The 25,549-nt window shown below is 33.5% G+C and overlaps 1 protein-coding gene across 2 annotated transcripts in view; it reads right to left on the bottom strand.

The window, feature by feature from the left end:
* The window catches only part of xpr1a (xenotropic and polytropic retrovirus receptor 1a), a 161,011-nt gene that overhangs the window by 38,910 nt on the left and 96,552 nt on the right, over nucleotides 1-25,549 (bottom strand). For both annotated transcript variants that reach the window (XR_015496741.1, NM_001245100.1), the window contains 6 exon segments: nucleotides 14,024-14,125; nucleotides 5,645-5,865; nucleotides 3,866-4,015; nucleotides 3,628-3,711; nucleotides 2,841-2,922; nucleotides 50-237 (listed from right to left, as the gene is read on the bottom strand). Coding sequence is in view for 1 of the 2 variants with exons in the window: in NM_001245100.1 (NP_001232029.1) it covers nucleotides 50-237; nucleotides 2,841-2,922; nucleotides 3,628-3,711; nucleotides 3,866-4,015; nucleotides 5,645-5,865; nucleotides 14,024-14,125 (827 nt within the window). In the remaining variant the exon portion in view is untranslated.

A 25,549-nucleotide genomic window follows, 5' to 3' on the forward strand; every position in this document is an offset into this window, starting at 1 on the left:
CTTTCCCTTCATGCTATTTGGTCTGTTGAAATACAGTGTTGTGTCTCACCTCAAACAGATGCTGATGTGAAAGATTGTTTCGAGGGTTCAGCTCAAATATCAGCACATGATTGACACCCGCCTGCCTCCAGCCATAAGTGTTGATCCCCAAGAGGAAGAGAAACTGAACGAGCAGGAAGCCTCCACGGTAGATGCGCACCAGTGGCCAGATGTTCTGCTTACGAACGAAAAAAGCACCTGAGAGGGAAGAATCAGTCACACAGCTGGATTATCGACAAATCAGCGAATTATTATTATTGCAATATGAGACAAACAGTTGAAGGCAAAGTTATTAACCCTCCTGTGGAAATGTTTTTCTTTTTCAAATATTTGGTTTAATGAAGAGAAGATTTTTTCACCACTTTTATTAAACATAAAAGCTTTAAGCCATAATAGCCATGATGACAGTATATAATATTCTACTAGTTATTTTGCAAGACATTAGTTCTCAGCTAAAGGTGCAATGACAGTGAACATCTGTAAACTGACTACATCGTAATTTGACACATTTGCTGATAATATTTTAAGTAATTATGTGTCTTGATAGTTCTTGTTATCCATTAAATACTTTATGATTCCAAAAAAAAAAATATCACCATGTTATTAAACTACTAGAATTACCATATTTTAAACATAACCTGCAGCAGATAAAAATAGCATTTAATAGTTACATAAAAATTAACATGCAAATAAAAATCCATCAGCTTTTTAAATTCTTTTTCCATTGGATTGCGACCCCTGAGGTTATTATGCAAGAATAATGACACAGCAATAGTGTAAGTTGAAGCAGATCGATTTTACGGCACATTGTTAAACTTTGACACCTTATGGCACTCATGTATATTAAAAACAAAAGGCCACAACTTAACATTGAGGATTATCTCCGAGTGGCAGACTTTAAAATTAAACCAGGAATAGTCTTGTGCTGTAAACATTGCACCCACCATTCTCATTAAAAGAGGTTAATATTAAATTAAACAATTGAAAAATGACTATAAAAAATTATATGGTTGTTAGCAGTGATGGGCAAAAATACATTGAAATGTATTTTAAAATAAAATACCAAACACCTCAATTATAGGTGTGTCAAAATAAACTACAAAATAAAGCAGCCACAAATGTATCAAACTAAAATACTGTATTTTTGTGCAGTTTTACTACAAAAAAAACTTTTACAAGTAAGCATAAACCTTCTTTGCAAATTGTCCATGAATAGGCCTATTAAATCAAGTCCAAATTTGATAGCAACAGATTTTCTCTGAGCAAGTTTTAGTAGATTCTCTGCCACCTCATTTACTTTTACTCTTACTGTACATGACTAGATATCTATACATTATTTACTTGTTACTTTATTATTATCAATTTAGTATATATTTTTTGTACAAATCTCATACAGAAAGCCCTGTTTAATGCAGATAATGAGTTAGAAATCAGTACTATATCTGTTGATTATGTTCCCAATATTGTGTGGCCGGTAAAATTGATATAATCTGTGTATAATGATTATTTAACCTGTTAACAGTCTTATGTTTTAAAAGAATGATACATGAAGAGTTTCATTTTTAAATAATTTTTTTCATAGAATTTTTAATAAATATTTTTTTTTGCAATTTGCCTATTCAATATGATTTCTGAAAACTAAAAACGTTCCACATAATTTCCAATTTATATAAAAACATGATACCTCAAAATCACTAAAAATGGAGTCATCATAATTTGCAAATATAATCTCTTCATATACTGCTGATGCCGTATAACCTGAGTCAGGTGTTTTTGGCTAGGCTGTTTAGACTGAATTGCTGTATTATTAAATATTAGTGCTTCATATATTGTCCCACTGTGACATCTTTCTTCTTCATTAACTAATTTAACTCTATATTGTAAATTTAAACAGCCAGTGAAGTAATGTAGGTATCGCCATTATGTGATGCATAATTTCCTTCCATACTCCAAGCACTGACCACCTTCTTCAATATAAATATATTTTTTGTTCTGATCTCAAGGTAAGGCAAACAACTGAGAAAGCACCAATCAGAGGCGGCTTATTTATGATGACATCATGTATACTTAGTATGACTTAGTATTTTACAGTATTTTAAAACTACAAAAATACAAATCACTAAAGTATTTTGATACAAATATTATATTTCATTTTCATCAGCCCTATCAAATACAAATTACCATAATTTTTTTTGTATTTGAAATATGTACTTGAAATACATGTATAAAAAAATACTGCCCATCCCTGATTGTTAGACTGTTTTTTTGTGTTGTCATTAAGCTCATTTATATAGTTCCTACTGGTGTGTGGAGACTGTTGTGTGCAATGTTTGTATGTTTATAACCACCTCCAAGGACAGTGGGGTTTTGCTAGTCACTGGAATTGTTATTTTGGGGGTCACGAGTTGAAATGTTTGGGAACCCCTGAACTAGGTTAATTACCCAAGATTGGTTAATTAGGCAACTCAATGGACAACAGTGGTTTGTTCTTCAACCGAAAAAATAATTACCAATAATTTTGACATTAGTAATTTTTAAAAACGATTTTTTTTTAAATTCCAACCACACAACAACAAAAAAGACTTTCTCCAGAAGAAATATATAATAGAAAATAACGTGAAACCTTTTCTTGCTGTTAAACATCACTTGGGAATTTTTTGAAAAAGAAAAAAAAATCACAGGAGGGTTAATGCATTTTCTTCAACCTTATATTAGCAACAATTCTGGAATTTATACACCTAATAAGATGTGTTTATAGTTGCATATGGAGTAAATGTGTAGGGTGATAAAGAAAACTGTACCAGTAAGGACGAAGGCGACAGCCAGGACAATGAAGACACCACAATACAGTCCCACACGAAAGGTGGTCCATGCAGGTGCAGGCTGAGCAAGAAAAATACACTTGGTCACTCTAGTTGTTATTCTAGTAACTTACAAAATTCAGGAACACAAGGAATGCATTTTAGCTTTTATATGATTCATGGTACAAAAATAAAACTGAAAACTTTGTTTGAGCATTTACATAGGTAACTGATAATATATTGATGTTTTAATTTGATAAGTCATGGCAACTGAGTGATCCCTTTTTTAAATAATCAGTTAGATAAGCCTCATGTTTAACATAAAGTTTGTGTTGTAATGTGTTATGCATATGTATGCAGGTTGTCGTACATGATGTTCCAGGCACAGGTGAATCTCTCCACCCACTCTGCTTATGCATTATACTATTCCTGAAGACTTATACAACTGCCATTGACCTAGAACTAAAAGTACTGCATGAAAATAACACTGCAGATATAGGTTTGATATTGTTTTTTTTCAGCCTGCATAATTGCTGCTTTCCATGCTGGTATTCCTCATTAAAATAATACACATATTAAAGCCACATTAGTATATAAACAGCTTTGATTCATCCAATATTAAATTAAATAATATGTTCAAAGGTTTAAAAGTTAATAACAAAATAAAATGTAATGTATGGGTCAACTAAAAATTTTTTCAGGTACTCTAAAGAGTTGATAGTGAATATAATACATTACAAATCTTTGCTGAAAGTTGCAGTGTGTATTTAGTGAGCTTCTTTCTGACCTGTGCAGCTCCCAGAGGAGGAACCCTCAGCCTCTTCATGGCCTTCTGACGGTCTCCTCCCTCCAGCTCAGTGGTCACCAGAGCCTGCACACACAGAGGTCAGTCACCATCATTTACTTCAGCCATTTCTGCCCTAAAGCTCCAATATATTTCTGGCTTTGAGCAGCTACAGGAGTTTACAGTACGATCTGATCATCATTAGTGCAGAAAGTCAGTGAAGTAATCATGGACTCTGTACCTCGGTCTCGGAAATGAGCTGTGTGATCTTCTTACAGGTGTAGAACGGAGCCACTTCCACATGAGCCACACGCCAGTCGGCTCCACGTGGAGTGTCCAAAATCTTATCATGCTTCTTCAGGATCTTGCGGAACCCGGTGAAGTTCAGATTCTGTCAATAAAGAATTTAGATATATGAACTATAAATGAACTTTATAGAAGGTTATACGCTAGAAAAATGAAACAATTGTTGTCATCGTACTTCTCCACTGATTAAAGGTGGTTAAAGGTGCAGTATGTAAGTTTGACACCCAGTGGTTAAACTAGGTGTTGCACTCTTGGATCAAAACAAATGCAAACGCAGGTTGCCAGATTGAGAACAGGAGAGAGTGATTTAAACTGTGGTCTACATAAAAGCAACGGCTCCTGATAGAAGGAATATTTTCCATATTAAAAAGAGATTTTGTTCTAACCAACAACTCGAAATTATATATTAGAAATGGCTTCTATTTCTTGTAGCTGAACAACAGGATAAACTGACATTAATCACCTCAGGTACACTTCATGTGCTTTATTTAGTGTTAAATGCTAACAATGTGAGTTTAAATGTCATTTTACAGAACATTTATTGCCATACTACTGAAAGCAGCAGCAGATAGTTCACCTCAGATCTTGAAAATAAAATAAACCCTTTGAATTTAAACTTTAGAACTAAACACATATCAGTGATTGAGCATGTACATTAAATGCTGTTAAAGAGGTTTAATATGTATTAATTAGATTATAAACCTTAATATTTCATGATTGAGTGATATTCTGTGCTTCTGAAGGCTGTATTTAAATTTCTGTCGTGTTTCATTTGATGCAAACAACCTAATTTCTTATCACTGCAAATCTCCTCACATATTTGTTGTAAGGACATGGGGTTACAATGTAATTGTATGCTTTCAAAGTCTTTCTGGATGAATGAATGAAATACGCGTTTTTTTACTAAGGCAACCCGGGGTGCTGAAATATAATTGGCTAAACTGGCATTGGGCAGGTTAAAATTACCAAAACAAAGACTGCCGTTCTGGCATGGAAAACACATCAAAGCAGAATATCTGACTTCAGCATTTTTTTTTAGATAAACAAGAATGTTCACATGTTTCTTAATTATCTGCAAACATATTATGGTACTTTTATGTTTTAGAAGAGTTAAAAACTTACATTAAAATAAGGACAATTGCAAATTGTGGTAAACAATGTCAATGTTTGAAGGCAACAAAACAATCATGTCTATAACCCAACAGGACCTTAGAGGCCTGTTTAATATCTTTGGTATAATTACTAGACATGACCCTAACTGGTAATTGGCTTCAAGTGTGCTACGACTGCTTATGACACTACAGTCATAATATATTTGCAGTAAATACAAGTCTAGCTCAAAAATCTGAACATTAAATTAAGCCATGTTCAACTAAAAATTGATTTTTTGACACAGTAAAGGTCAAAAATAAAGTTTTTACAGAGGAGGTTTTGGTAATATCTTTTTATTATTTATTATTTCCCCAATTTTTTGTAGAAAAACATATTTATATTCAGTCCAAAAAGTAATAATTATTAAAATAATAATTAAATAAAAATAAACTTACACTAATGTTAATGTCATTCTTTTAATGTAAAATTCTAGTGTTGGCAAAGAAGAAAAAGTAGTAGAAGAAAAAATATACAAATAAAAGCCAAGGGAAAAAGGTCCAGAAAACAAAGTGGGAGGACAACATCAGACAAACATCAACATGAAACATGTCTAATCTCAGACCTGGTAGTTCTGCAGGAGGATAAGGCTGAGGTAGAACTCGCTGAAGGCCAGCTGCAGGTCTTTGATGTTACGATGTTTGTTGCGCTCCTTGTTGGACAGTGGGAGCACAGTTTTGCGGCGACTGCGCAAGGCTGGAGCGTTGCTCTCCCGCTGAGCATCAAGAGACGTCTGCAACTCATTCTGCAAAGTAGCAAACCGTCGCTGTGCCTCGGCCAGTTTCTCTGAAACAGAAGATGTAAATAGCATTTGAGATTTATAGACAATTATTGTTTTATCTCATATGATGATTTTTAAGAGCAGCATGGCGGCGCAGTGGGTAGCACAATCATCTCACAGCAAGAAGGTTGCTGGTTTGAGCCCTGGTTCGGTCAGTTGCATTTGTGTGTGGAGTTTGCTTGTTCTCCCATGCAAGTCCAAAGACATGCGGTACAGGTGAATTAAATAAGCTAAATTGGCCGTGGTGTATGAGAGTGTGTCCAAGAGTGTGTGGGTGTTTCCTAGTGATGGGTTGCAGCTGGAAGGGTATCTGCTGCGTAAAACATGTGCAGGATAAGTTGGTGGTTCAGTCCACTGTGGCGACCCCTGATTAATAAAGGGACTAAGCCGATAAGACAATGAATGAATCGTATGATGATTTTTAAGAGAAAGCAGAAAATCCTGTGTGAAAATTAGGAAGGAAAATTATGATCTTAAAACATGTTGAAGCTGTCTAATGAGAGGCATAAAGGCAGCTTGGCTTGCAACCCTACATTGAAATGCATCAGAATCTATTTTGCCGGATGAATAAATGGCTTATTCTGCTCATCAGACAGATTTCCTGTCAGAGATGAGCGTCTTCCTGTAAGGGCGATCTCTCAGACTGCATTATCTGCTCTGGCCTGCGTCCCAGCACAGTTTGGTGAACAGGACCCTGATCAGTTTCAGAGGAAGGAAACGAGTATTAGGTTCAGCAGACATGTAAACACTGAGAGCACTGCTGGCATTTGGGTTATGAGCCTCAGAGAAAGACCAGGAGGAAATGCAGAATGAAGGAGAGCGAACATCTCAAGAACTCTAAAAGTCCAACTTTTTCTGCCGAAAAGTTTTGACTTTCTCAAGGCAATCTATAAGCACTGCAAATACTTTCACTGGACCAAACATTAAACAAAACTGTAAAGAATTATGAATAATTTAACTGTAAAATGCTGTAATTGTTATGGAAAAAATGGCTTTATTTTTTGGTTTATGTCAAAACTCTCAAGAATGAACCAAAAACTGAATGTCATTTTACATAAAAATGTAGCATTTTCAGAATAATAAAGTAATCTTATAATTAACAGTAAAAATCTGTAAACTGACAATCCTGTGATTCGTGACTCGTTTGCTGATAATTCATTAAGTAATTATGTGTCTTAATTGTTATTGTTTTCCATTAAATACATTATGATCCATCAATAAATACTGATTAATTTTTACACCAACACAAAAATATTTACAGTTGCATTCAGAATTATTAGCCCCCATGAAATATTAGCCGCCCTGTTTATTTTTTTTAAGGTGTGCTTTTATTTTTTTGAAAAAAATTTAGCTTAAAGGGGCTAATAATTTTGTCCCTAAAATGGTTTTTAAAAAATTAAAATCTGCTTTTATTTTAGTCGAAATAAAACAAATAAGACCTTCTCCAGAAAGAAAAAATATTATCAGACATACTGTGAACATTTCCTGAATTTGTTAAACACTACTTGGAAAATGTTTTAAAAAGAAAAATATACAAAGGGGGCTAATAATATGTATATATAATTGTTATTGCGCTATAAAATAACTGTTCAAAAGTTGTTTATAATTTTATTTCATAATTAATTCCAGTGATTTTAAATATACATTTTTAGCTTTATTACTCCAGTCTTCTTCAGAGTCACATGATCTTTCAGAAATTACTCTAATATTAATTAGTTATTTTTTATTGTTATTATTATTATTATTATTATTATTATTAATGTTGATAGTAATATAAGCAATAATGACTGGAGTAATAATTTTATTTGAAACTACGTATAATAAGTTATTTGAATTTTTTTATAAATATTTAACAATTTAACAATCTTTTTACATTTAATAAATGTAGCCTTGACAACCAGAATAATTTTCTTAAAAAGAAACATGAAAAAAAATCTGACCCCAAATTTTTGATATGGTTATAAAAGATACAATTCTCAATTATTAAATATATATTATTACATTTTTGTTTATATAGTTAACAAAGTGACAGTGTTTTTACAATTCCATAGGAAACCTTAATTCCTGACACTCCTAATAACACAAATTTGTTAATATTATAAATAATAATTTTTGATTAAACCACAAAAGAAATCCGTAAATAGATAAGAGAAAAAGTTAATCTTTTTAAACATAATGTCAGATATATTTCCTTATTTTAAACTTTAATTTTGGACAGAAAAAAACACTAAATAGTGTTAATGTTAGGTGCTGACTTTATAGGGCACATCCAGAAAAAAACACTGGCTGTGAACAGAAGATGTGACCTCAAAATAGCACTCAGCATATCGAATGAATGCCACAACCCGGCTCTTTCATGTCAGTTTATATATGGTGTCCGGTCAGACTATAATAGTCTCGCTAGTCTGACTAAGATCTGTACTTTGCAGGCTGAACGTGAATAAGATGGTGCGAAAAATGTATGTGCTTAGCAGATCTCATCCTCTGGGACAAAGACTGCAAGGTTTACAAGCTATCCTGTTCATAAGAGGAGGCCAGAGGTCTCAGCCAAAACACTGTCTGGGTCAACTAGACAGAATTAGTTATACGGTTGGTAACAGTGGCTGCTATCCTAATGTGATGTGATTCTATATCTAATTTCTAAAGGGCATCAAATATGATATCTTGCATAGCAGTAAATAAACCATGAAAAGCGGACTGATTTTGCAACATGATCTGAAGAATTCAATTACAGAGCATTTACAAAGTTAGTATTTATGTTTTCTGACATCTTTGCTTTTAAGAGAAGGAGACTTTATCGTATTTTGACTTGTGGAAAAAGCATCCTAGTGTTTATGCCAGCTTTCTTTGGCAGAGGAACTCAATTACATTTTATTTTGGTCTGTCTGTTAAACTTGCATCACAGAGGGACTGAATGATTTTCAGTGACAACTGCAGGATAAAAAGATTAAACCATATCATAAACTGAATTAAAGGGGTCAAGAACTGCGATTTTAAAATTCCATAAGGACATATGAAAGGTCATTGTATGATAAAAACATCTTGTAAGCTTCAGAACTCAAATAATTCGAAAAGCTTTTCTTTTTTTTATAGCAAAAATGACATATTGGTATCAATGTGTACCTTTATGATGCAATAGATTGTTTGCAATCACGTGGTTCAATCACGCACGAAATTCAGATGGAGGGCAGGAAGTAAAAAACTAAATGGGAGACATTGAGGAAAGTCTGTATTTTTGCGAATTATACCATATTTCAAAGGAGAAATAAACAGAAAATAAGCACATATGTTGGACATGATCCTTATATCATGAAGAGGGCAGAGTTTTCAACTGAACTAAAACATATTTGCCTGTCATCAAGGTGATAGATACTGTATAAGCTACGTTACATGAAAGGATATTATAGATAATTACTATAGTGTTTGGAAGCATGTTATAGATAATTACTTGAAATAAACTTTCCTATTAATTAACTTGTTGCTGTAGTACAACACAACTGTGGTAATAAACAAATTATTCAACAGGCTTCAGTTTTCTATAATCACCGTGCACCACAGTTTACACTAATGTTATTTATTACAGTTTTTCAGTTTACTATGCTAGAGTATTATGTAGCATTCATTAACAAAGAGTTGTACACATTATCCACTTTACTATGTGGTTCAAAAACATGTTTATTATAAATTACTAAAGTTTTTCCCTTATGTAATCCCCAGGCATCATAAAATAACAGATGAAAGCATACAAACGTGTAAACGCATAGTCTATATTATTATTTATTTATTTTTGTAAGGGGGAAAAGTGCTCCTCAATAGTAACCATATAGTTTTGTTGCATTTCTTTTTTGTTCTATCGATGAACTTACCATCAACAATTATTAACACCTCAATGTCAAAGTTACAGTTGTTTATTCCAACAAAACGCAAGTAAAGAAATGGATTATTGCAAAACAAGACCGAGATTTTATTACAGCCATGACATGGCAGGGTATGTTATTTATATTCTCCTGGAGTGTGGTGGTGTTTGTATCTGATATTTATAAAACACATTTACATATTTAAACACAAAGCTAGGCCAATATATAATCTTTATCAGTGCTGTCAAACTAATTATTGTGTTCAAAAAAGTTTGTACACATGGATTTATTGAACAAATCTTTATTACATGTTGCCTTTCTTCCGTTTTTCAGACCGTTTCTTGAACTTTCCTCTGTTTATGAGCAAAATTCTTTGGAAGTCTATAAAAGCTGTTCGACATTTCTTATTTTGGATGATTTAAACATTTATAGACATAATAAAACAGAATCATTTTGGTGTTCTGATAGTGATTCCTATGTAGAAGAATCACTTCCTGCACTCCATCTGAATTTCGTGGGTCATTAGTGACGTCATGTGAAAACAACCTATATTGTGACTAAACTCCTCCTTCACAGAAGATCTACATTGCTAACTACGACCCATTGATTCACACTACTATAGGTAAATAACCAAAAAATATCAACAATAAAGATGCTCCAAATATAAGACACCAAAGCTCAAATAATATCAGCATTTCCTTCTTTCTGATCACAATTAGAACATAGTGGGTTAACTTTATTTTTTAAATGACATTGCCCATCTGCCAACTTGATCATCTGAATTGTATACAACCAGTGTACAATTAGATGCTTGATTTTCATTAAGACAAGCCAAAAGTTAATGATGTGCTGACCAGTGTTGGGGGCAACGGATTACAAGTTACTTGAGTTCCGTAATAATATTACTTTTCTAAGTAACAAGTAATGCATTAAAAAAAATAAGTAATAATGTTTGAGTTACTTTTTAAAAAAAAATGTAAAGAGAGATACTTTTTAGTTGAATTAATTAGTTAAAAAAAATAAATTGCTGAATTCAAATGAACTTAGCCACACTGAATCCCACACGCAATGAGAAAATGCTCTCCCTGTGGGAACAGACAGAAATGAAGATGGCAGGCCAGAGGAAGTATTCTTATTATTTTAAATGCATCAAAAAAGCAAAAGGGAATTGTCTCAAAGAACAGTGATTTTACTTATCTAATAAGGCAAAAAGCACAAAAGTAGCAAACACATTTCTTTAAACTTTGATTAATCTGTATATACAGCATGTATAGCTCTGGGGTCAGGAAGTTCATTGAAAATGACATTGTCCTAAATCGCAGGTGTCAAATCCAGTTCCTGGATGACCGCAGCTCTGCACAGTTTAGGTCCAATGTAGGTTACCTGTAGGTTTCAAACTAAAGGACTGAATTAGTTTGAGCAGGTGTGCTTAATTAGGGTCGGACCTAAACTGTGCAGAGCTGTGGCCTTCCAAAAACTGGATTTAACACCTACAGTATGTCCTAAATGATAAATTGATGTGCATTTTTAAACGTAAATGAAGGTGTAGGTTATTTGCTGCCTTTTTAATTGCAGAGCTCCTCTTTTAAAATTATTCTTCAAATTTGATTATTATTTAAAATTTCTGAAAGAGATCAAGCCTCAGCCAGGTAAGAAAAAGTAACTTAAAAGTAACGCAATGGATTACTTTTTCACGAAAATTAACTAGGTAAAGCAAACTAGTATTTTGGAGAGTAACCCAATATTGCTTGCAATGCATTACTTTTAAAAGTTACTGGTGCGTTACTGCATTTCAAAAGTAACACTGGTGCTGATTATATTTGATTTGACAGTAATTTCGCACCACATAATTGTAAATAATTGTTCTTATTTCTGCTTTGTCTGTTATAGCTGTTACAGATTAATTGATAAACAAATAGTCTGAGTGTTTAATGCAATTCACAGCAGTCCTATAAAGGATGCCAGGTGTCAAAAATACAGGCAGAAGTTTACACCGATGGGCACACAGCTATCCTAATGAAATATGTAAACTGTTACCTAACCATAGCAGTGGGTGTTTACTTCCAAGTCTACAATCAACCATGTCTATTCAAAGAGTGTGTTTTGAAGAAGGGGTCAAAAGAGGACAGAAAATAGCCTTTTACTTCTAAATTGTTTTTTCTTAACAACATTATGAGTGCACCCTAGAGAACTGTAAGAAATATATTTAAAAGGCAGTTTGTGTCCTTGTTAATGCTTTTGTGTTCAATTATTAATGAGCATCTGCTTCTTTGTTTCAAAATAAACGCTGATCATTCTGTCATGACTCATTGTGAGGTTTTAATATCTAGCATTCATATATTAATGTTTATGACACATGCTAACAATGTGTCAATATGCGAACAAAGCATCAGTGTGGAGCTTTCAAAACATGTCTGTTGTTTCCTCCGCTGAACAGCCACTAGAGGCAGTAGAGCTCATTCATTCTGGCCGTCCTGAAGCCCGTGCAACAACACAGCTTATGTTGCAGTGTGCATATATTATGAGTCCAAACATAGTCCATTCCCCTTGACACATGTCAGAATGACTATGGCAGGCACTGCTTATTACATCACGTTTCCAAATAGCGCTGTACACCCAGACCTCATGCACAGGGAATCCCTTGACAGCATTTAGCAGGCCATTGCAGTTCAAGCACACAGTGAAGCTTAGCTGTCGGTATGTGCCATTTATGGGTTCTGGAAAACTTTTATGACAGTTAATGCTAAAAAAAATCATGTTAGTTAACAAACCAACAAACAAACAAACAATAAAATACATATATTTAAAAAATCTTTCTAGTCTTTCTAAATATAAAAAATAAAAATCTTCAAAACTATAACAATCATTTTTAAAAAAAGTTATTTTTAATTAAGGAGAAATGCATTAAATCGATCAAGCATTTAGTAAAGCATTTTACATTTGTTTAAAAATAATTATAATTAAAGAATAAATGTATATTCATCCGAAAAAAATTGTAAAAAAAAGTTCCACAAATGTATTAGTTTTTTAAAACTTTAACTTCAAACTTTACAATAAGGTTATATTAGATCATGTTAGTTAATGTACTTACTAACATGAATTAATAATGAACAATACTTGTACAGCATTTATTAATCATAGTTCAACATTTACTAATACGTTATTACATCTAAACATCCAAATTCATGCTTGTTAACATTAGTTAATGCTCTGTGAGTGAATGGACTATGAAAAATGTAATTTTCAATAATTAACATTAACTAATATAAACAAATACTGTAATAAATGTATTGTTCCTTGTAAATGCATTAACTAATACAAGCTTATTATAAAGTGTTACTAAAACTTATAATAAGAAGAAAATTTTTTAGCATATAAGATCAATTTCTGAAGGGTCATGTGACTTGAAAAATTAAGAGACCACTTCTTTTTTTTATCGCTTTCTCTGTATTTATGATTTATAGTTAGTTCTAGTTCTATTAATTTTTGTTTTATTTTGTATACTACTAATGACATTTATTAAAATTTAAAAGAAAAATATTATGCATTTTGCATAAAATGACAGCAGGTAAATAAAAGTACAATTTGAAGGAACTTTCATAATGATACAAGACTTGCGAAAGTAAAACATATGATAATTTTATTGTAGTTCAAACCTAAAGTAAATAATTAGCTGCCTATTAAAATAGAAAACCAATGTTTTTTTCCCAACCCAGGCTCATTCTAAAGATGTACCCCTAAATACATTTCTGAAGAGTGCATAATAGGTCCCAGGAGCTACGTTTTTTATTTTTATTTTTTTGCAGTTTTTGTTTTCACAAATCCACTGTGTACACTTTTTGATATATCAAATTTCTCTCGCAAGTGCAATTCGTGCCTGCTGTTCTTGTCTAAATTTACCTGAGGCCGACTGACTAACTGACTGACTGACTGACTGACTGACCGACCGGCCAAACCCCGACTCATCCCCTTTCCTAAACCCAACCGGTAGTGTTTTGAAAAGCAATCCAGGAAAAAAAGCACTCGCCTGATTTTTACCACGTTTTCAGATTTAACGACATTCTCACCCTGTTATTTACTTGTTTGTTTTATTTATTTTTTGCTTCTGTTTTGAGCAGTCAGCTGTTAAGCGTGAAATGGAACGGCCGTAGCTGTCATTTTAAAGACTAAATGCAGCCGTACGTTTCTCTGGCTACATAATTCGCGATCTCCAGAAATGTATATAGGGCTACGTTTTTTAGAATAAGCATATGTTGCTTTTTTCACAATATTATTATTGTTTATATGTAAGCAGATAAAACAGTACCTGAATAGAATGTGTTGATCTTGGAAAGCTCCTTTTCGCACGTCTGAAAGAACTTCTCTTCAAACTTGGCATAGTATCGTTTGACGGTGTCCTCATCTGTGACTGAAAGACACAAAACACAAAGACATTAATCTGTGTTTCACTTTCATACTCCACTTAATCTCGGTACTGATACAGTATATCCCAAAAAGCGCATTCAATTTCCCTCTCTCCATCTTTTATACTGACTTGTCAAGGCCAGAGCAAATGATAAAACCTGTGCTTTATGCTTTGAACAACATATTTTAGTGCGATTTTAAAATTCTGAGGCATGTTTGATTTTTAAACATGTTTTGGACTGCAGCCATGGGTTTCTTCCAGTCTGCTGTCTTTATTAAAGGAGTAAAGCCCGAGGCATGAGCTGTCAAAGCTGACCCTCTATATAAATAAGCAAGTGAGTCAGGTAAAAGCTTTTAGCATGTATTACATGTTTATCAAAAACAACAGATCACATCCACTTAAAGCTACACTAAACTGTATTAATAAATATATGTTAATTACTGTGTTCATGAGGTTTTCTCTTTATTTATGGTTTTTCAATTGCAGGACCCTGATTGACGTCCTGATAACTCCTGATATTGAAAAGTTTAAATGTTTAATGAATTTTTTTGTCATTTGAAACAATATATTATTTGGGTTGGTTATGCTAATCATACAAATGTCTGTCAATGAGCTGCCAAAACTTTTTCCATTTCTATTTATTGTATATAATTATTTCCAAATATATATGATGCTTTGTCAATATAATTTTTTTAACTCTTTTTTTTTTTTTTTTTTTTAGAACGTAACAAAATCAGAGATACATTAGAAATAGTCAATAAGGATACAGATGGGTACTGAAAAGATTAGGGAGAAAAAGGGAAAGACATTTGTACAGTGTTATTTTAAAACAATATATATGGTGTTGAAGATAAAAACATAAAAATAAATGAATACATATAAATAAATAAATAAATAAATAAATAAATAAATAAATAAATAAAAAGGGAAGAGTTGGGAGATGTACACGATATACTTATCGTGTATACAATGTGGCTGTTTACTAAATCTAAGTTGTATGTTTAAAGTTAGTTATGTATAATTGTTAGAATTGGGTTCCATCTTGCTTCAAATATTTTTAAATAAAATTAATAAATTAATTAATACAAATAAATAACTCTTCTTTCCCCAATCTCTATACCATACAGGATTGCCACGGTTGGATCAAAGGGATTATCAATACAAAATATATCTCCAAGCACCTTATAGATATCATCCCAGAACTGCTGCAGCTTTGGGTAAAACCCAATGATATGAGAGTGGTTCCCTAACTGATCACCACATTCTCTCCAACATCTGTTAGATGAGCCTATTCTTATCTTTGCTACAATTTGTGGAGTACGGAAATATCTTGTAATGATTTTCCACTTAAATTCTCTTCTTACATTTGAGTTTGTCTTCTTAGTCAATATTTTGTTTCAAACTACTAAAACTTTAAATCAAAGAATTGACTTTGGCAATATGCAAAGTTTAGATGTTCAATCTCTAATATTGTTGAAGCAGAAATCCAGGTCTCCCAATGCACCACAAATGCACAAATAAATGGAAAACACCCGATACGATCAACAATTAACAGCTGTTTTGCATCAAATATTGCACATTTTGCAACAAATAGAGAAAGAGACATCATTTTCAAGTTTGCCATATTTACATAAATCAGATTTATAGTTTGGCATTAATGTAAATTCCTTTGCATAATTTATTTACATATTTTTTAAGTGTTTGTTTTATAGTCTTCCTTCAACATGGAATCTACCCCACCTCTGAACCTACTTTTACATGTAATAGACAAGGATAAATATTAACATCCACAATCCAATGAATCCCTATAAAGGTAAATTCCATTTACCACTGAACAGTCTGTGCCACAAAAAAAGTCATTTTTACAAATATTAAATGAGCCATACATTTTGTTTCATGTTCCTTTCAACCAGACATGGCAATAAAATGTAAACAAATTGCGCAGCTCCTTAGAAGAAAAGCATTCGTCCTCATTAAGTCTGTGTCGTCATAGTAACAGAGAAAGCTCTGTGTGATATCTTAAATAGAGTCTTCCTGCTGTTCACCTCTTGTTAGCCTTATAATGGCTTTATGTCTCTGTCATGACCTGGACACAAAGGAGCAAGACCGTCCTCAGAGAAGACAAATGAGGGAGGAGGAAGAAAAAAAAGCACTTTTGTAATTTCTTGCCAACGGTAGCCATTCAACCAATTCTGCTGCTTAATATCTTATTGTCAGCATGATTATATATTTTTATGAGTATAATCTAAATATCATAGTTATGTGAATACAATAAGACTTGTTTTGCTTTTTGTTTATTTATTTTTGGTTTTTGGCTTTGCTTTTCATTTTAGGGTTGAAAATTTAAAAATGAAAGATTATTAAACTCGGTATGTGGCTTTAGCATTTTTAAAAATATACTTTTTCGACACATAAATGATACTATTATGTATAGTTTTATATGGTTATAATAAGCAAAGTGTCAAATAAAAACAGCATCATTATTTTATCTGATTAATAGAAAAAATAATCATACAATTACTCAATTAGCAAAATAATTAGTTGCAGCCCTAGTTTTCATCATTCAATTATTCATTTTCCTTCAGCTTAGTCCCTTAATTTATCAGGGGTCGCCACAGCGGAATGATCCGCCAACTATTCCAGGATATGTTTTACACAGCAGATGCCTTCTAGCTGCAACACAGTACTGGGAAACACCCATACACACTCTTTTCACACTTTTCACAGTTTAGTTTATTCAATTCATCTGTACCGCATGTCTTTGGACTGTGCCCTGGAGCACTGTGACACTGGAGCACCCACACCAACACAGGAAGAACAAGCAAACTCCACACAGAAATGCCAACTGACCCAGCCGGGACTCGAACTAGCCACCCTCTTGCTGTGAGGCGCCAGTGCTAACCACTGAGCTACCATGTTGCCTCCTAGTTTTAAATGGTAGAATAAGTATAAACCAATCATGACAGCTTTTTGCTTTTTACACTGATTTTGCACAAAAAGTAAACCAAGCGGCAACTTCCCACTTTCCCTTGTGTAGCCATTATGGAAGTAACCGAAACTGCAATTCATCGACTCGCATTTGGGGGCTCGCTCCAGGAATTCCAGATGTCCACTGACTGCAATGCTAAATTTTCCAACTTTACAGCTGATAAAAACATGTTTACAGACTGATACAAAAGATGGTTTTGGTGTATATAGCTAATTTTACCATTTATGACAGCTGTGAGGGGGTGACGTTTTTTAGTACTCATCTGCATCATTTTTAATAAGTCTGCATAATTAAGGGCGTGGCCACTTGAGTGGCAGCTAGGTCTCGCTGCTCGCTATCACGTTACCTTAGTGATTCTGGCTGATTACCCGCTGAACTCGTCATATAGATCATATGTTTGTTTTATTTTATGTAGCTTTACTCAGTCAATTGCCTTCTGGAATAATTTCTTACAATTATCGGATAATATGGCATGCGTTAAGTTTCCCAGGTGAGTGAAATTATAAACTTATAAACCATATCTATATTTGTATTTGTTTTACTTTTTTAAAAATGATCATTTGTCATTTTCTTTAGAGCTGTAATGCACTCCAGAATCTGACAGATTGATTATCTGTAGGCTCTAGAACAGTCATCTGAAATGTTGTCATACAGAGTTATGCCTGGATTTCATAAATAGCCTTGCATTTACTAGCACCGACTATGTTTGAAGTATTTAGAAGTAATTTGCGTATTCCTCCTGTAGAAAAACATCATAAGAGCAATTCTTAGTGGCTCGATGTACATATTTATGTATATAACGTTTTAAAAGACTAAACACTTTTATTGATGTAGTATACAACCAAGCACATGTGGTCAGAACATAATCAAAACACAGGTAATGAGGTATTTAGCTTTTCTCCCAGAGTAAAGCTTGTCTAAGCAAAATGCTAGCAGGTATCTGTAGCTCCGCTCAAGCTCCACCTCTTTGCCCTGTTTTGGTAACCCCCAGTTGATGCAATAACGCGCAAACAAATGTGATGATGGTGATGGTTGGCCACGCCTACTTGTAGCTTCATTTGTACTTCAGAAACCTATGGGTGACATCATGGATGCTACATCCATATCTTTTACAGTCTATGATGTAAACCAAATAATCTGTGTTCTGTCAATTCATGTAGGAACATGTCCTTACTGCCAATTTAAGTGCATCCAGAAACAGCTGAGATGTTTGGAGTATGAAAAAAAATAAATAAATAAACTGATTTATTAATAAAGTTGTATAAACATGGTTTACTTGCAAGGGGACAATGCTAAATATACAGGTGTAAATAGGGTCTGAAATGTTTTGAGCATGTCTACTTTTGACCGCTTCCAGAGGTAGTCAAAAAAGCAGTGCTTCCAGTGTATATGCATATGCTGTGTTCAAACGACCACAAAAGACCTCCTACTCTCCGCCTATTACTGAGCTAATGTGATAATTATAAATACCAGACTGTCAGTGCTTCAATTTACAAAGTGCAGTGCAATAAACTGACAGCAGACTTTCCCTGACTATGATACTTTCTATCTGTTAAATCCAAACAGAAATCCTACACACTGATCCCTTCGCTCATCTCTCTTGCTCTCTATCACACTCTCTTCACATGAATATAACATTTTCCCTCTGGGTGCCTAGGTTTACCAAAACTGACTGCTCCCATGGATCAAGGGATCAGACTGTGTATTGTTTTACCCAAAAAGCCCTGCAGGAACAAAATCGGCTGTCTAGCCTTTCCAGAAAAAAAAAAAAAAAAAAAGCTTGTACAGTACATGATTTTGAGAGCCAGACGGCATATCAAGTTTGTACCATAAATTGATCTTTTTTTGTTGTTGTTAGTAGACAATATACAGTCTGTGGCATGTGTTGATTTTAAACCAACCAGTGTGGCAATTTTGAGATAGCAGTACCTATAAAGTGACTATTCAAATGGGGTAATGGAAATAATAAGGGTGAATTTAACTTCTACTAAACAAAACATTATTTTTGATTTTAGATTGAAATGTTACAATGTTAAATGTTGTGAATTTAATCTTTTGTGAACATAGTGTGTAGTATTGGCTACAGTGTTCACTGTATTTGATTTTAATACCTTTAATAATAGCATTGTTTCACTCGACAACATTAAGCAATATGTACACAAAATAAAAGAAAATAATGTTTTTATCTATTTATAAATATGTAGAAAAGTTATACATTTTTTAAAATTTAGAAATTTGCTATTTTGACCATATTACCCACCCCAAACACACACACACGCAAGCACAGACACACACACACACACACACACACACACACACACAAGCACAGACACACACACACACACACACACACACACAAACACACACACACACTCAAAAAAGTCAACAAGCCACTAGCTCGATTTGCAAAACACAAATATGTTATATGGAAAAGAATGGAACGAGTTTAATTCTGTTAAATGATTCATTCTAGTTGTTTAAAACGAAATGAAGAAATAATCAAATGGATTAGATGAGAACTTGTTGACTCAATGATTTTTAAGCTCTTCATATGAACAACTCTTGTTGGTAAGTTAAAGTGTGCCTCCATCACAGTAGGTGGCGGTATGTACTTATAAGCTGGTTCGCATACCCACCAATAAAACCACATAAGAAGGAAGTCATTGCGCATGCTTAGCTTAACAGACTGAACCTTTGGATTTCTGCAGTTGAGGTGTTCCATATATATATATACAACCTATTCTTGGCACAAGTAACTTGGAGACAAAAACAAAAATGCACTTGGAGTTCCTTTTGCATGTTGACAAGTAAAGTTTCATAAACTAATTTCGAGAGGAGCACGTGATATGATTGTGCACCGCTGGCCACTCATCCGTAATCAGTAATAATCCAATCAGAATGATCCTAGCTTAATATAAATGGATCACTTTCTCCTTATCTTCGTTTTGGAAGAATCCCCCTTCCACCCCATCTCCTCCTTTTTCTCCCCTTCTAAAGGGGGAGTGATCGAGACCTACCTGATCTCGGTTCTCCTGATATGCTTCTAGACCGGGCGGGAGCCCTGGGCTCAAATATCTCCGAGCTCAGGGTTCTCTCCCGGGACAGCATGCCAAACCTACTATAAGTGCCAAGCATATCTAAGTGGGAACTCTTGAAATCAATTTTTGCACTGTTCCCCGTCAAACAAGCTACTGTTGCATGTTGCTTGAAAAAGACTGATGTAGTGATTGAATGAAGTAGATGCACATTTGTAGCTGGACAGAAGTTCTCCTAGCCAGTGGTTATGAAACTGTTAATTTAAATGATTTAAATAATTGTATGTTTATTTGTGTTATATGTATAAATGTAAGTTTATTTCTGTCTCAGATATGGGTTAACTTGCTTTAATTGTTTTAACTGCCAAAACAAACTGAGACATATTGTGAGGATGAGGCAATATAGCTTTGTTGGTAATTTGGTGAAATCACAGTGAGCTGGCTGCAAGTTAAGAACTTCAATGCTGCCAACTAGGCCAGATCTAATTGAAGCAACAAAATAGATTTTAATAACCATACATGGACAAGACAGAAACCTGTTGATAAAACAAGGTGGAATCTTTTTGAGTTGAAGTGCTTTACTGACACACACACGCACGCACGCACGCACACACGCACACACGCACACACAAACACACACACACAAGCACAAATTCTTGTTTTTACAGTGCTCAACATATATAAGCACACCCCACGCCAATCTCTCCTTTAAATTAAAATCTGGAGCTAATCTAACAAAATAACTTTTAATACCAGTCCAAATTTAGTACAAGCTAATTTATATGTTAGGGAAAAATATTAAATACAATTTTTTTATCAAATTCAGAAGAAAAAAATCTATACATTTTTTGTTTTTAATTTCACGTGATTTAATAGAATTATCTTTTTATTTCTAAATATGTTTGGTGACTAAAATATAATTTTTATAAATATATATGTTTAATAAAACAGTTTTGTTTAAATGCATCAAAAATATATTACCTATATTCACTGGGAAATAGATAAAAATATTCATTTTCAAAAGGGGGTGTACTTATGTAAAGCACTGCATGTGGTTCATAATAGACATAAGGATTTTTACACTAAATATTTTATCACCCACCCTTATACACAACCCTCACATAAAACCCTAGGCAATAAAAAAAAAAAAAACATTTAAATAAAAAAATAAAAAACTGCCTAGTATGATTTTTAGCCACACTGTTTATAAAGACACTTGATGTTTACATTGTTATAGCAATGTTTTATATAATTTTAATTCATCTATATTGAATTCCTCTATGCTGAACCTATATAAAATATTTAGGCACAAGTATTGTCCAAGCGATACCATCTCTAGTGTCTACTGCCGGTGAACAAGTGAACACAGCAATTCCTCGTCCGACAGCTGTATATGACCTCTCTATCCTCATTTTACAATCCATTTAACCGCCTCAACGCAGTTTATCGCCCTCGTCTTGCTGTTTGCATTGTCGCGGCGCCACCATACACGAGTGCGAGAGTCCCTTATCTCCCCTCAACACACAGATCTCAATCATCACCGCTGAATTAAACTGTACGCCTGGCAGCAATAACGATGCGCTCTGTTGTTGGAGGTTTTTTATTTTTTACGAGGGCCCATCATCCTGAGTAAATTAGAGAGGGTGATTATGCGCTCTCGCTGGCACGCTCTATTAAAAGGCTCAAGTGTGTGGGTGGGATTGCAGTAGGACAGAACCCGTTAAGCAGGAATGATGCATGCTGGGAAACAGACATGAAACGCGGCACATAAAAGCCTCTCACAACCATCCGTTCGACCCCCCCTTCAATGCTAAGTTCAAGCCATCCCTTTGAGATAAAGGAAAACCCTTTAGTCCCTCGGCCCTCAAGCCACAATTAGCTCAGCCAATCAGGAGGCGTCTAGAGATCATTAGCAATGCACGTTAACGAGTCTGGCATGCACAGCCGTGTAAATAACATGTAGTGTATGTAAGAGCAAAGTAAGCATGAGGGAGAGGAGTCTCAGTCTAGACTCATTCATCAGAGAGCCGATGGGTGTAAATCTTGGTTTTTGTATGGGGTTGGGGGAGGAGGATGGGATTCCCGGCAGTATCCAGACTGGAGTGAATGCATTAGGAAGAGCTGAGGATGACACAGATGGGATGTGAAATGGATGATTGGGTATGAAATCTGAGCCGGTCTGAGAGATAGTACGACAATGATGTGGATTTGGTTCACAAAAACGACTCAATGAATGATTTAGCTGTGCATGCCATTCTGACAAGATACTTATAGGTGTCTGCTTGTTCTAACTGTTAGATTAAGTCAATGCAAAAAAAATAAAATAAAGAGCCACTTCAAAGTATTTGCACTTTGCAGTACAATAAGGTTCCATTAGTTAATGTTATTTTTTTTACTATTTACTATTTTTTTTTACCATTTTACTAGTAATTTACTAACCTAAGAATGAACAGTATTTGTTGTACAGCATTTATTAATCATAATTACTATTAATTCCATCATTTACTAATGCGTTATTGAAATACAAAGTTGTGCTTGTCAACATAGTTAATGCACTGTGAGTTGACAAGAACTAACAATGATTAGCTTTATTTTCATTGCCTAATGGTATTGAAGATGAATAAACATTCTGTAATAAATGTATTGATCATTGTTTGTTCATGTTGTTCATATTCATGCAAATATGACCACATTGCCCTCGTGTTTGCTTCGCATCATTGGTTACCAGTACATTTTAAAATACACTCTAAAAAATGTTGAGTTATTTATTTAACCCAATGGTTGAGTTAAACATGTTTGGTGCTTTGTTGGGTTATTGTTAACCTTTATTATGCTATTTATTAATAACTCAATCAGTTGGGTTAAATATTTGGTGCTTTTTGGGGTTATTTTTAACCTTTATTAGGTTATTTATTAATAACTTAATCAGTTGGAATAAATATTTGGTGCTTTGTTGGGTTATTTTTAACCTTTATTTGATTATTTATTTAATAACTCAACCAGTTGGGTTAAAAAATTTTATTTTAACAGTTTTAATATGTGTGCGTAGTGTTGTTTTTGCTTTGTTTTATAAAGTTTATTTAAGCTATAACGCAATAATGCTATTTTTTTATTAAATTACCTGTCTGTGTTGTGTTTATATATTTGTTTCACCATCCAAGACCATCTTTTAGAAGCGTTTGGATGTGGTTAAACTGTATTGTACATTGTGGACACTAAGTAAAGCCTGCTGCAGCTGCTGGACAACCTCTACAGCACACAGAGCTCCATATTCTGCTCCATCAACACATGGTTTCTACTTGCACAGTTTATAACTGTCTGTACTTTGTTCTGTTTTTTTCATTGTTTGTGATTCTATATTTATTTTACCAAAAGTGTCTGGAACTAAAACGTAATGGAAAAAAGCATTTTCAATATTTTTGAATACTTTGTTATTAATTTACACTTTCATAATTATAAAATACATTGTAAGGCAAGGCAAGGCAAGGCAAGTTTATTTATATAGCACATAAACAGTGGAAATTCAAAGTGCTTTACATAAACAAGAATAAAAGAAACAAGTATAAGAAAAATTAAATAAATAATAAAAATGATTTTAAAAAGTAATAGTAATAGTAATTGTAGTACTAGTAATAGTAACAATAGTAATACCAGAATGGGAAAAATTTACATTTAATCAAAACAACCCAATACTTTGGGTTAAATTATATAACCCAATGAACTGGGTTAAAATAACCCATAGTTGGGAAGGTGCTATAATACCTATAGTTGGGTTATATGTTGGGGTATTTTTAAGATAACTATTTTAACGGAGTACAGTTTAAAATTATTTTACCTTATATCTCTGAGCTGATACACTTCTTTACTTCTCTACTTCTTTATCTTGCATTTTATGTATTTTATAGACTATCATGCTTATTTTGTTGTATATTTTCTGTACAGCACTTTGGTCACTTCTGTGTTTGTAAGGTGCTCCCTAAATAAAGTCTGACTTGACTTGACATGTTAGCAAATACATTAGCTAACATTAACTAATGCAAACTTACTGTAAAATGTTACTAAATGTTCAAAATAGTAACTGCAATATGCACAAAATATGTGAAAACAGGAAATAATCAGCGCTAATATGAAAACTCTTTGCAGATTACAACTAACCAACTAAACAAACATTAAAAACGAGAGAGAATGAGTTAATACATGAACCTAAACAGGAAATATTTAGTATTTATTGTTTCATATTATAAGTATATAAATTAGCAGTCAATATTTTTGCTTAAGTGTGCAAAAATGTACACTTTAATAAGAGTAATATTTTGAATTTCAATAATATTTTCATCTCTCAAAGCCACAAAAAAACTAATGCTAAAATAGCTACAAGAGACAATAAATATATATCAGCTTAATTAAAAATGAAATATAGTTGAAACCATGTGGGTTCCAAGCCACTGTATATTTATACAAAAGTTATACTTTAATGTCAAAGACAGTTTAACAAATTTTTTTTTTAAATGTTACTTTAATTACACTTTTGGCTGGTGTTTTATATCTTGGATAATTCTGTTTTATTCAATGTACATCGCACAGTTTGAAAATGTCAAACAAACATGTTTTTCTATCCTCATCTGGGAGCAGCTCCACTGAAGAACACGAGCTGTCCGTGGTTCTGAAATTCTTCTCCAAATGCAAAACAATCCCAAAATACTTTATTCTGACCTGTTTACTTTCAACAACACACTTTTGAACTTCTTTAATGAGACTATTCATTTCATGCTCATTCCAAAGCACAGAGAGAAAAGTTACATTAACGAATGCAATCAAGAGTTTGACCTAAATCTTTCAAACTGCATCTCGGGAACCCTTAACATAATCAACCTCAAAGTGCACAACTGTTTTAGTCTAAACTTTGATCTGAAGTATACAGTTTGTACAATCTGAAGTTTGATCGTCCTGACCCTTATTCTCCAGATATCAGAACTGCAGATCTGTTCCACATCTTCATACTGACAGATCAACACAGAGTCATTTATGTGACCTGACAGCGAAGGCCAGTAAACAAGTATAATTTGAGTGATTTCCCCAACTCTACATCTGTTAGAGAGGAACAAAAACAGGATATTCTCCTCTAACTCTGTTAAAAGCTCCAGGAGTGGAAACATTGCATTAGAAATAATTGCAGAAGACTTTATGCCTAATTGGTCAGCCACAATATAATTGTTTTTAGAAATGTATACAAAGACTAGCTCATTCTTTTCAAACGAACGGATTTAATAACACAAAAAGCTAAAGCACTTAGTAAAATTGTCTGTAGATTTCCACATACAGTGCCCTCCCCTAATATTGGCACACTTGGTAAATATAAGCAAAGAAGGCCATACAAAAATATCACCTTATTTAGCCTTTTTA

This window comes from Danio rerio, chromosome 8 (genome assembly GCF_052040795.2).
Source record: "Danio rerio strain M-AB ecotype USA chromosome 8, GRCz13ab, whole genome shotgun sequence".
Classification (NCBI taxonomy): Eukaryota; Metazoa; Chordata; class Actinopteri; order Cypriniformes; family Danionidae; genus Danio; species Danio rerio.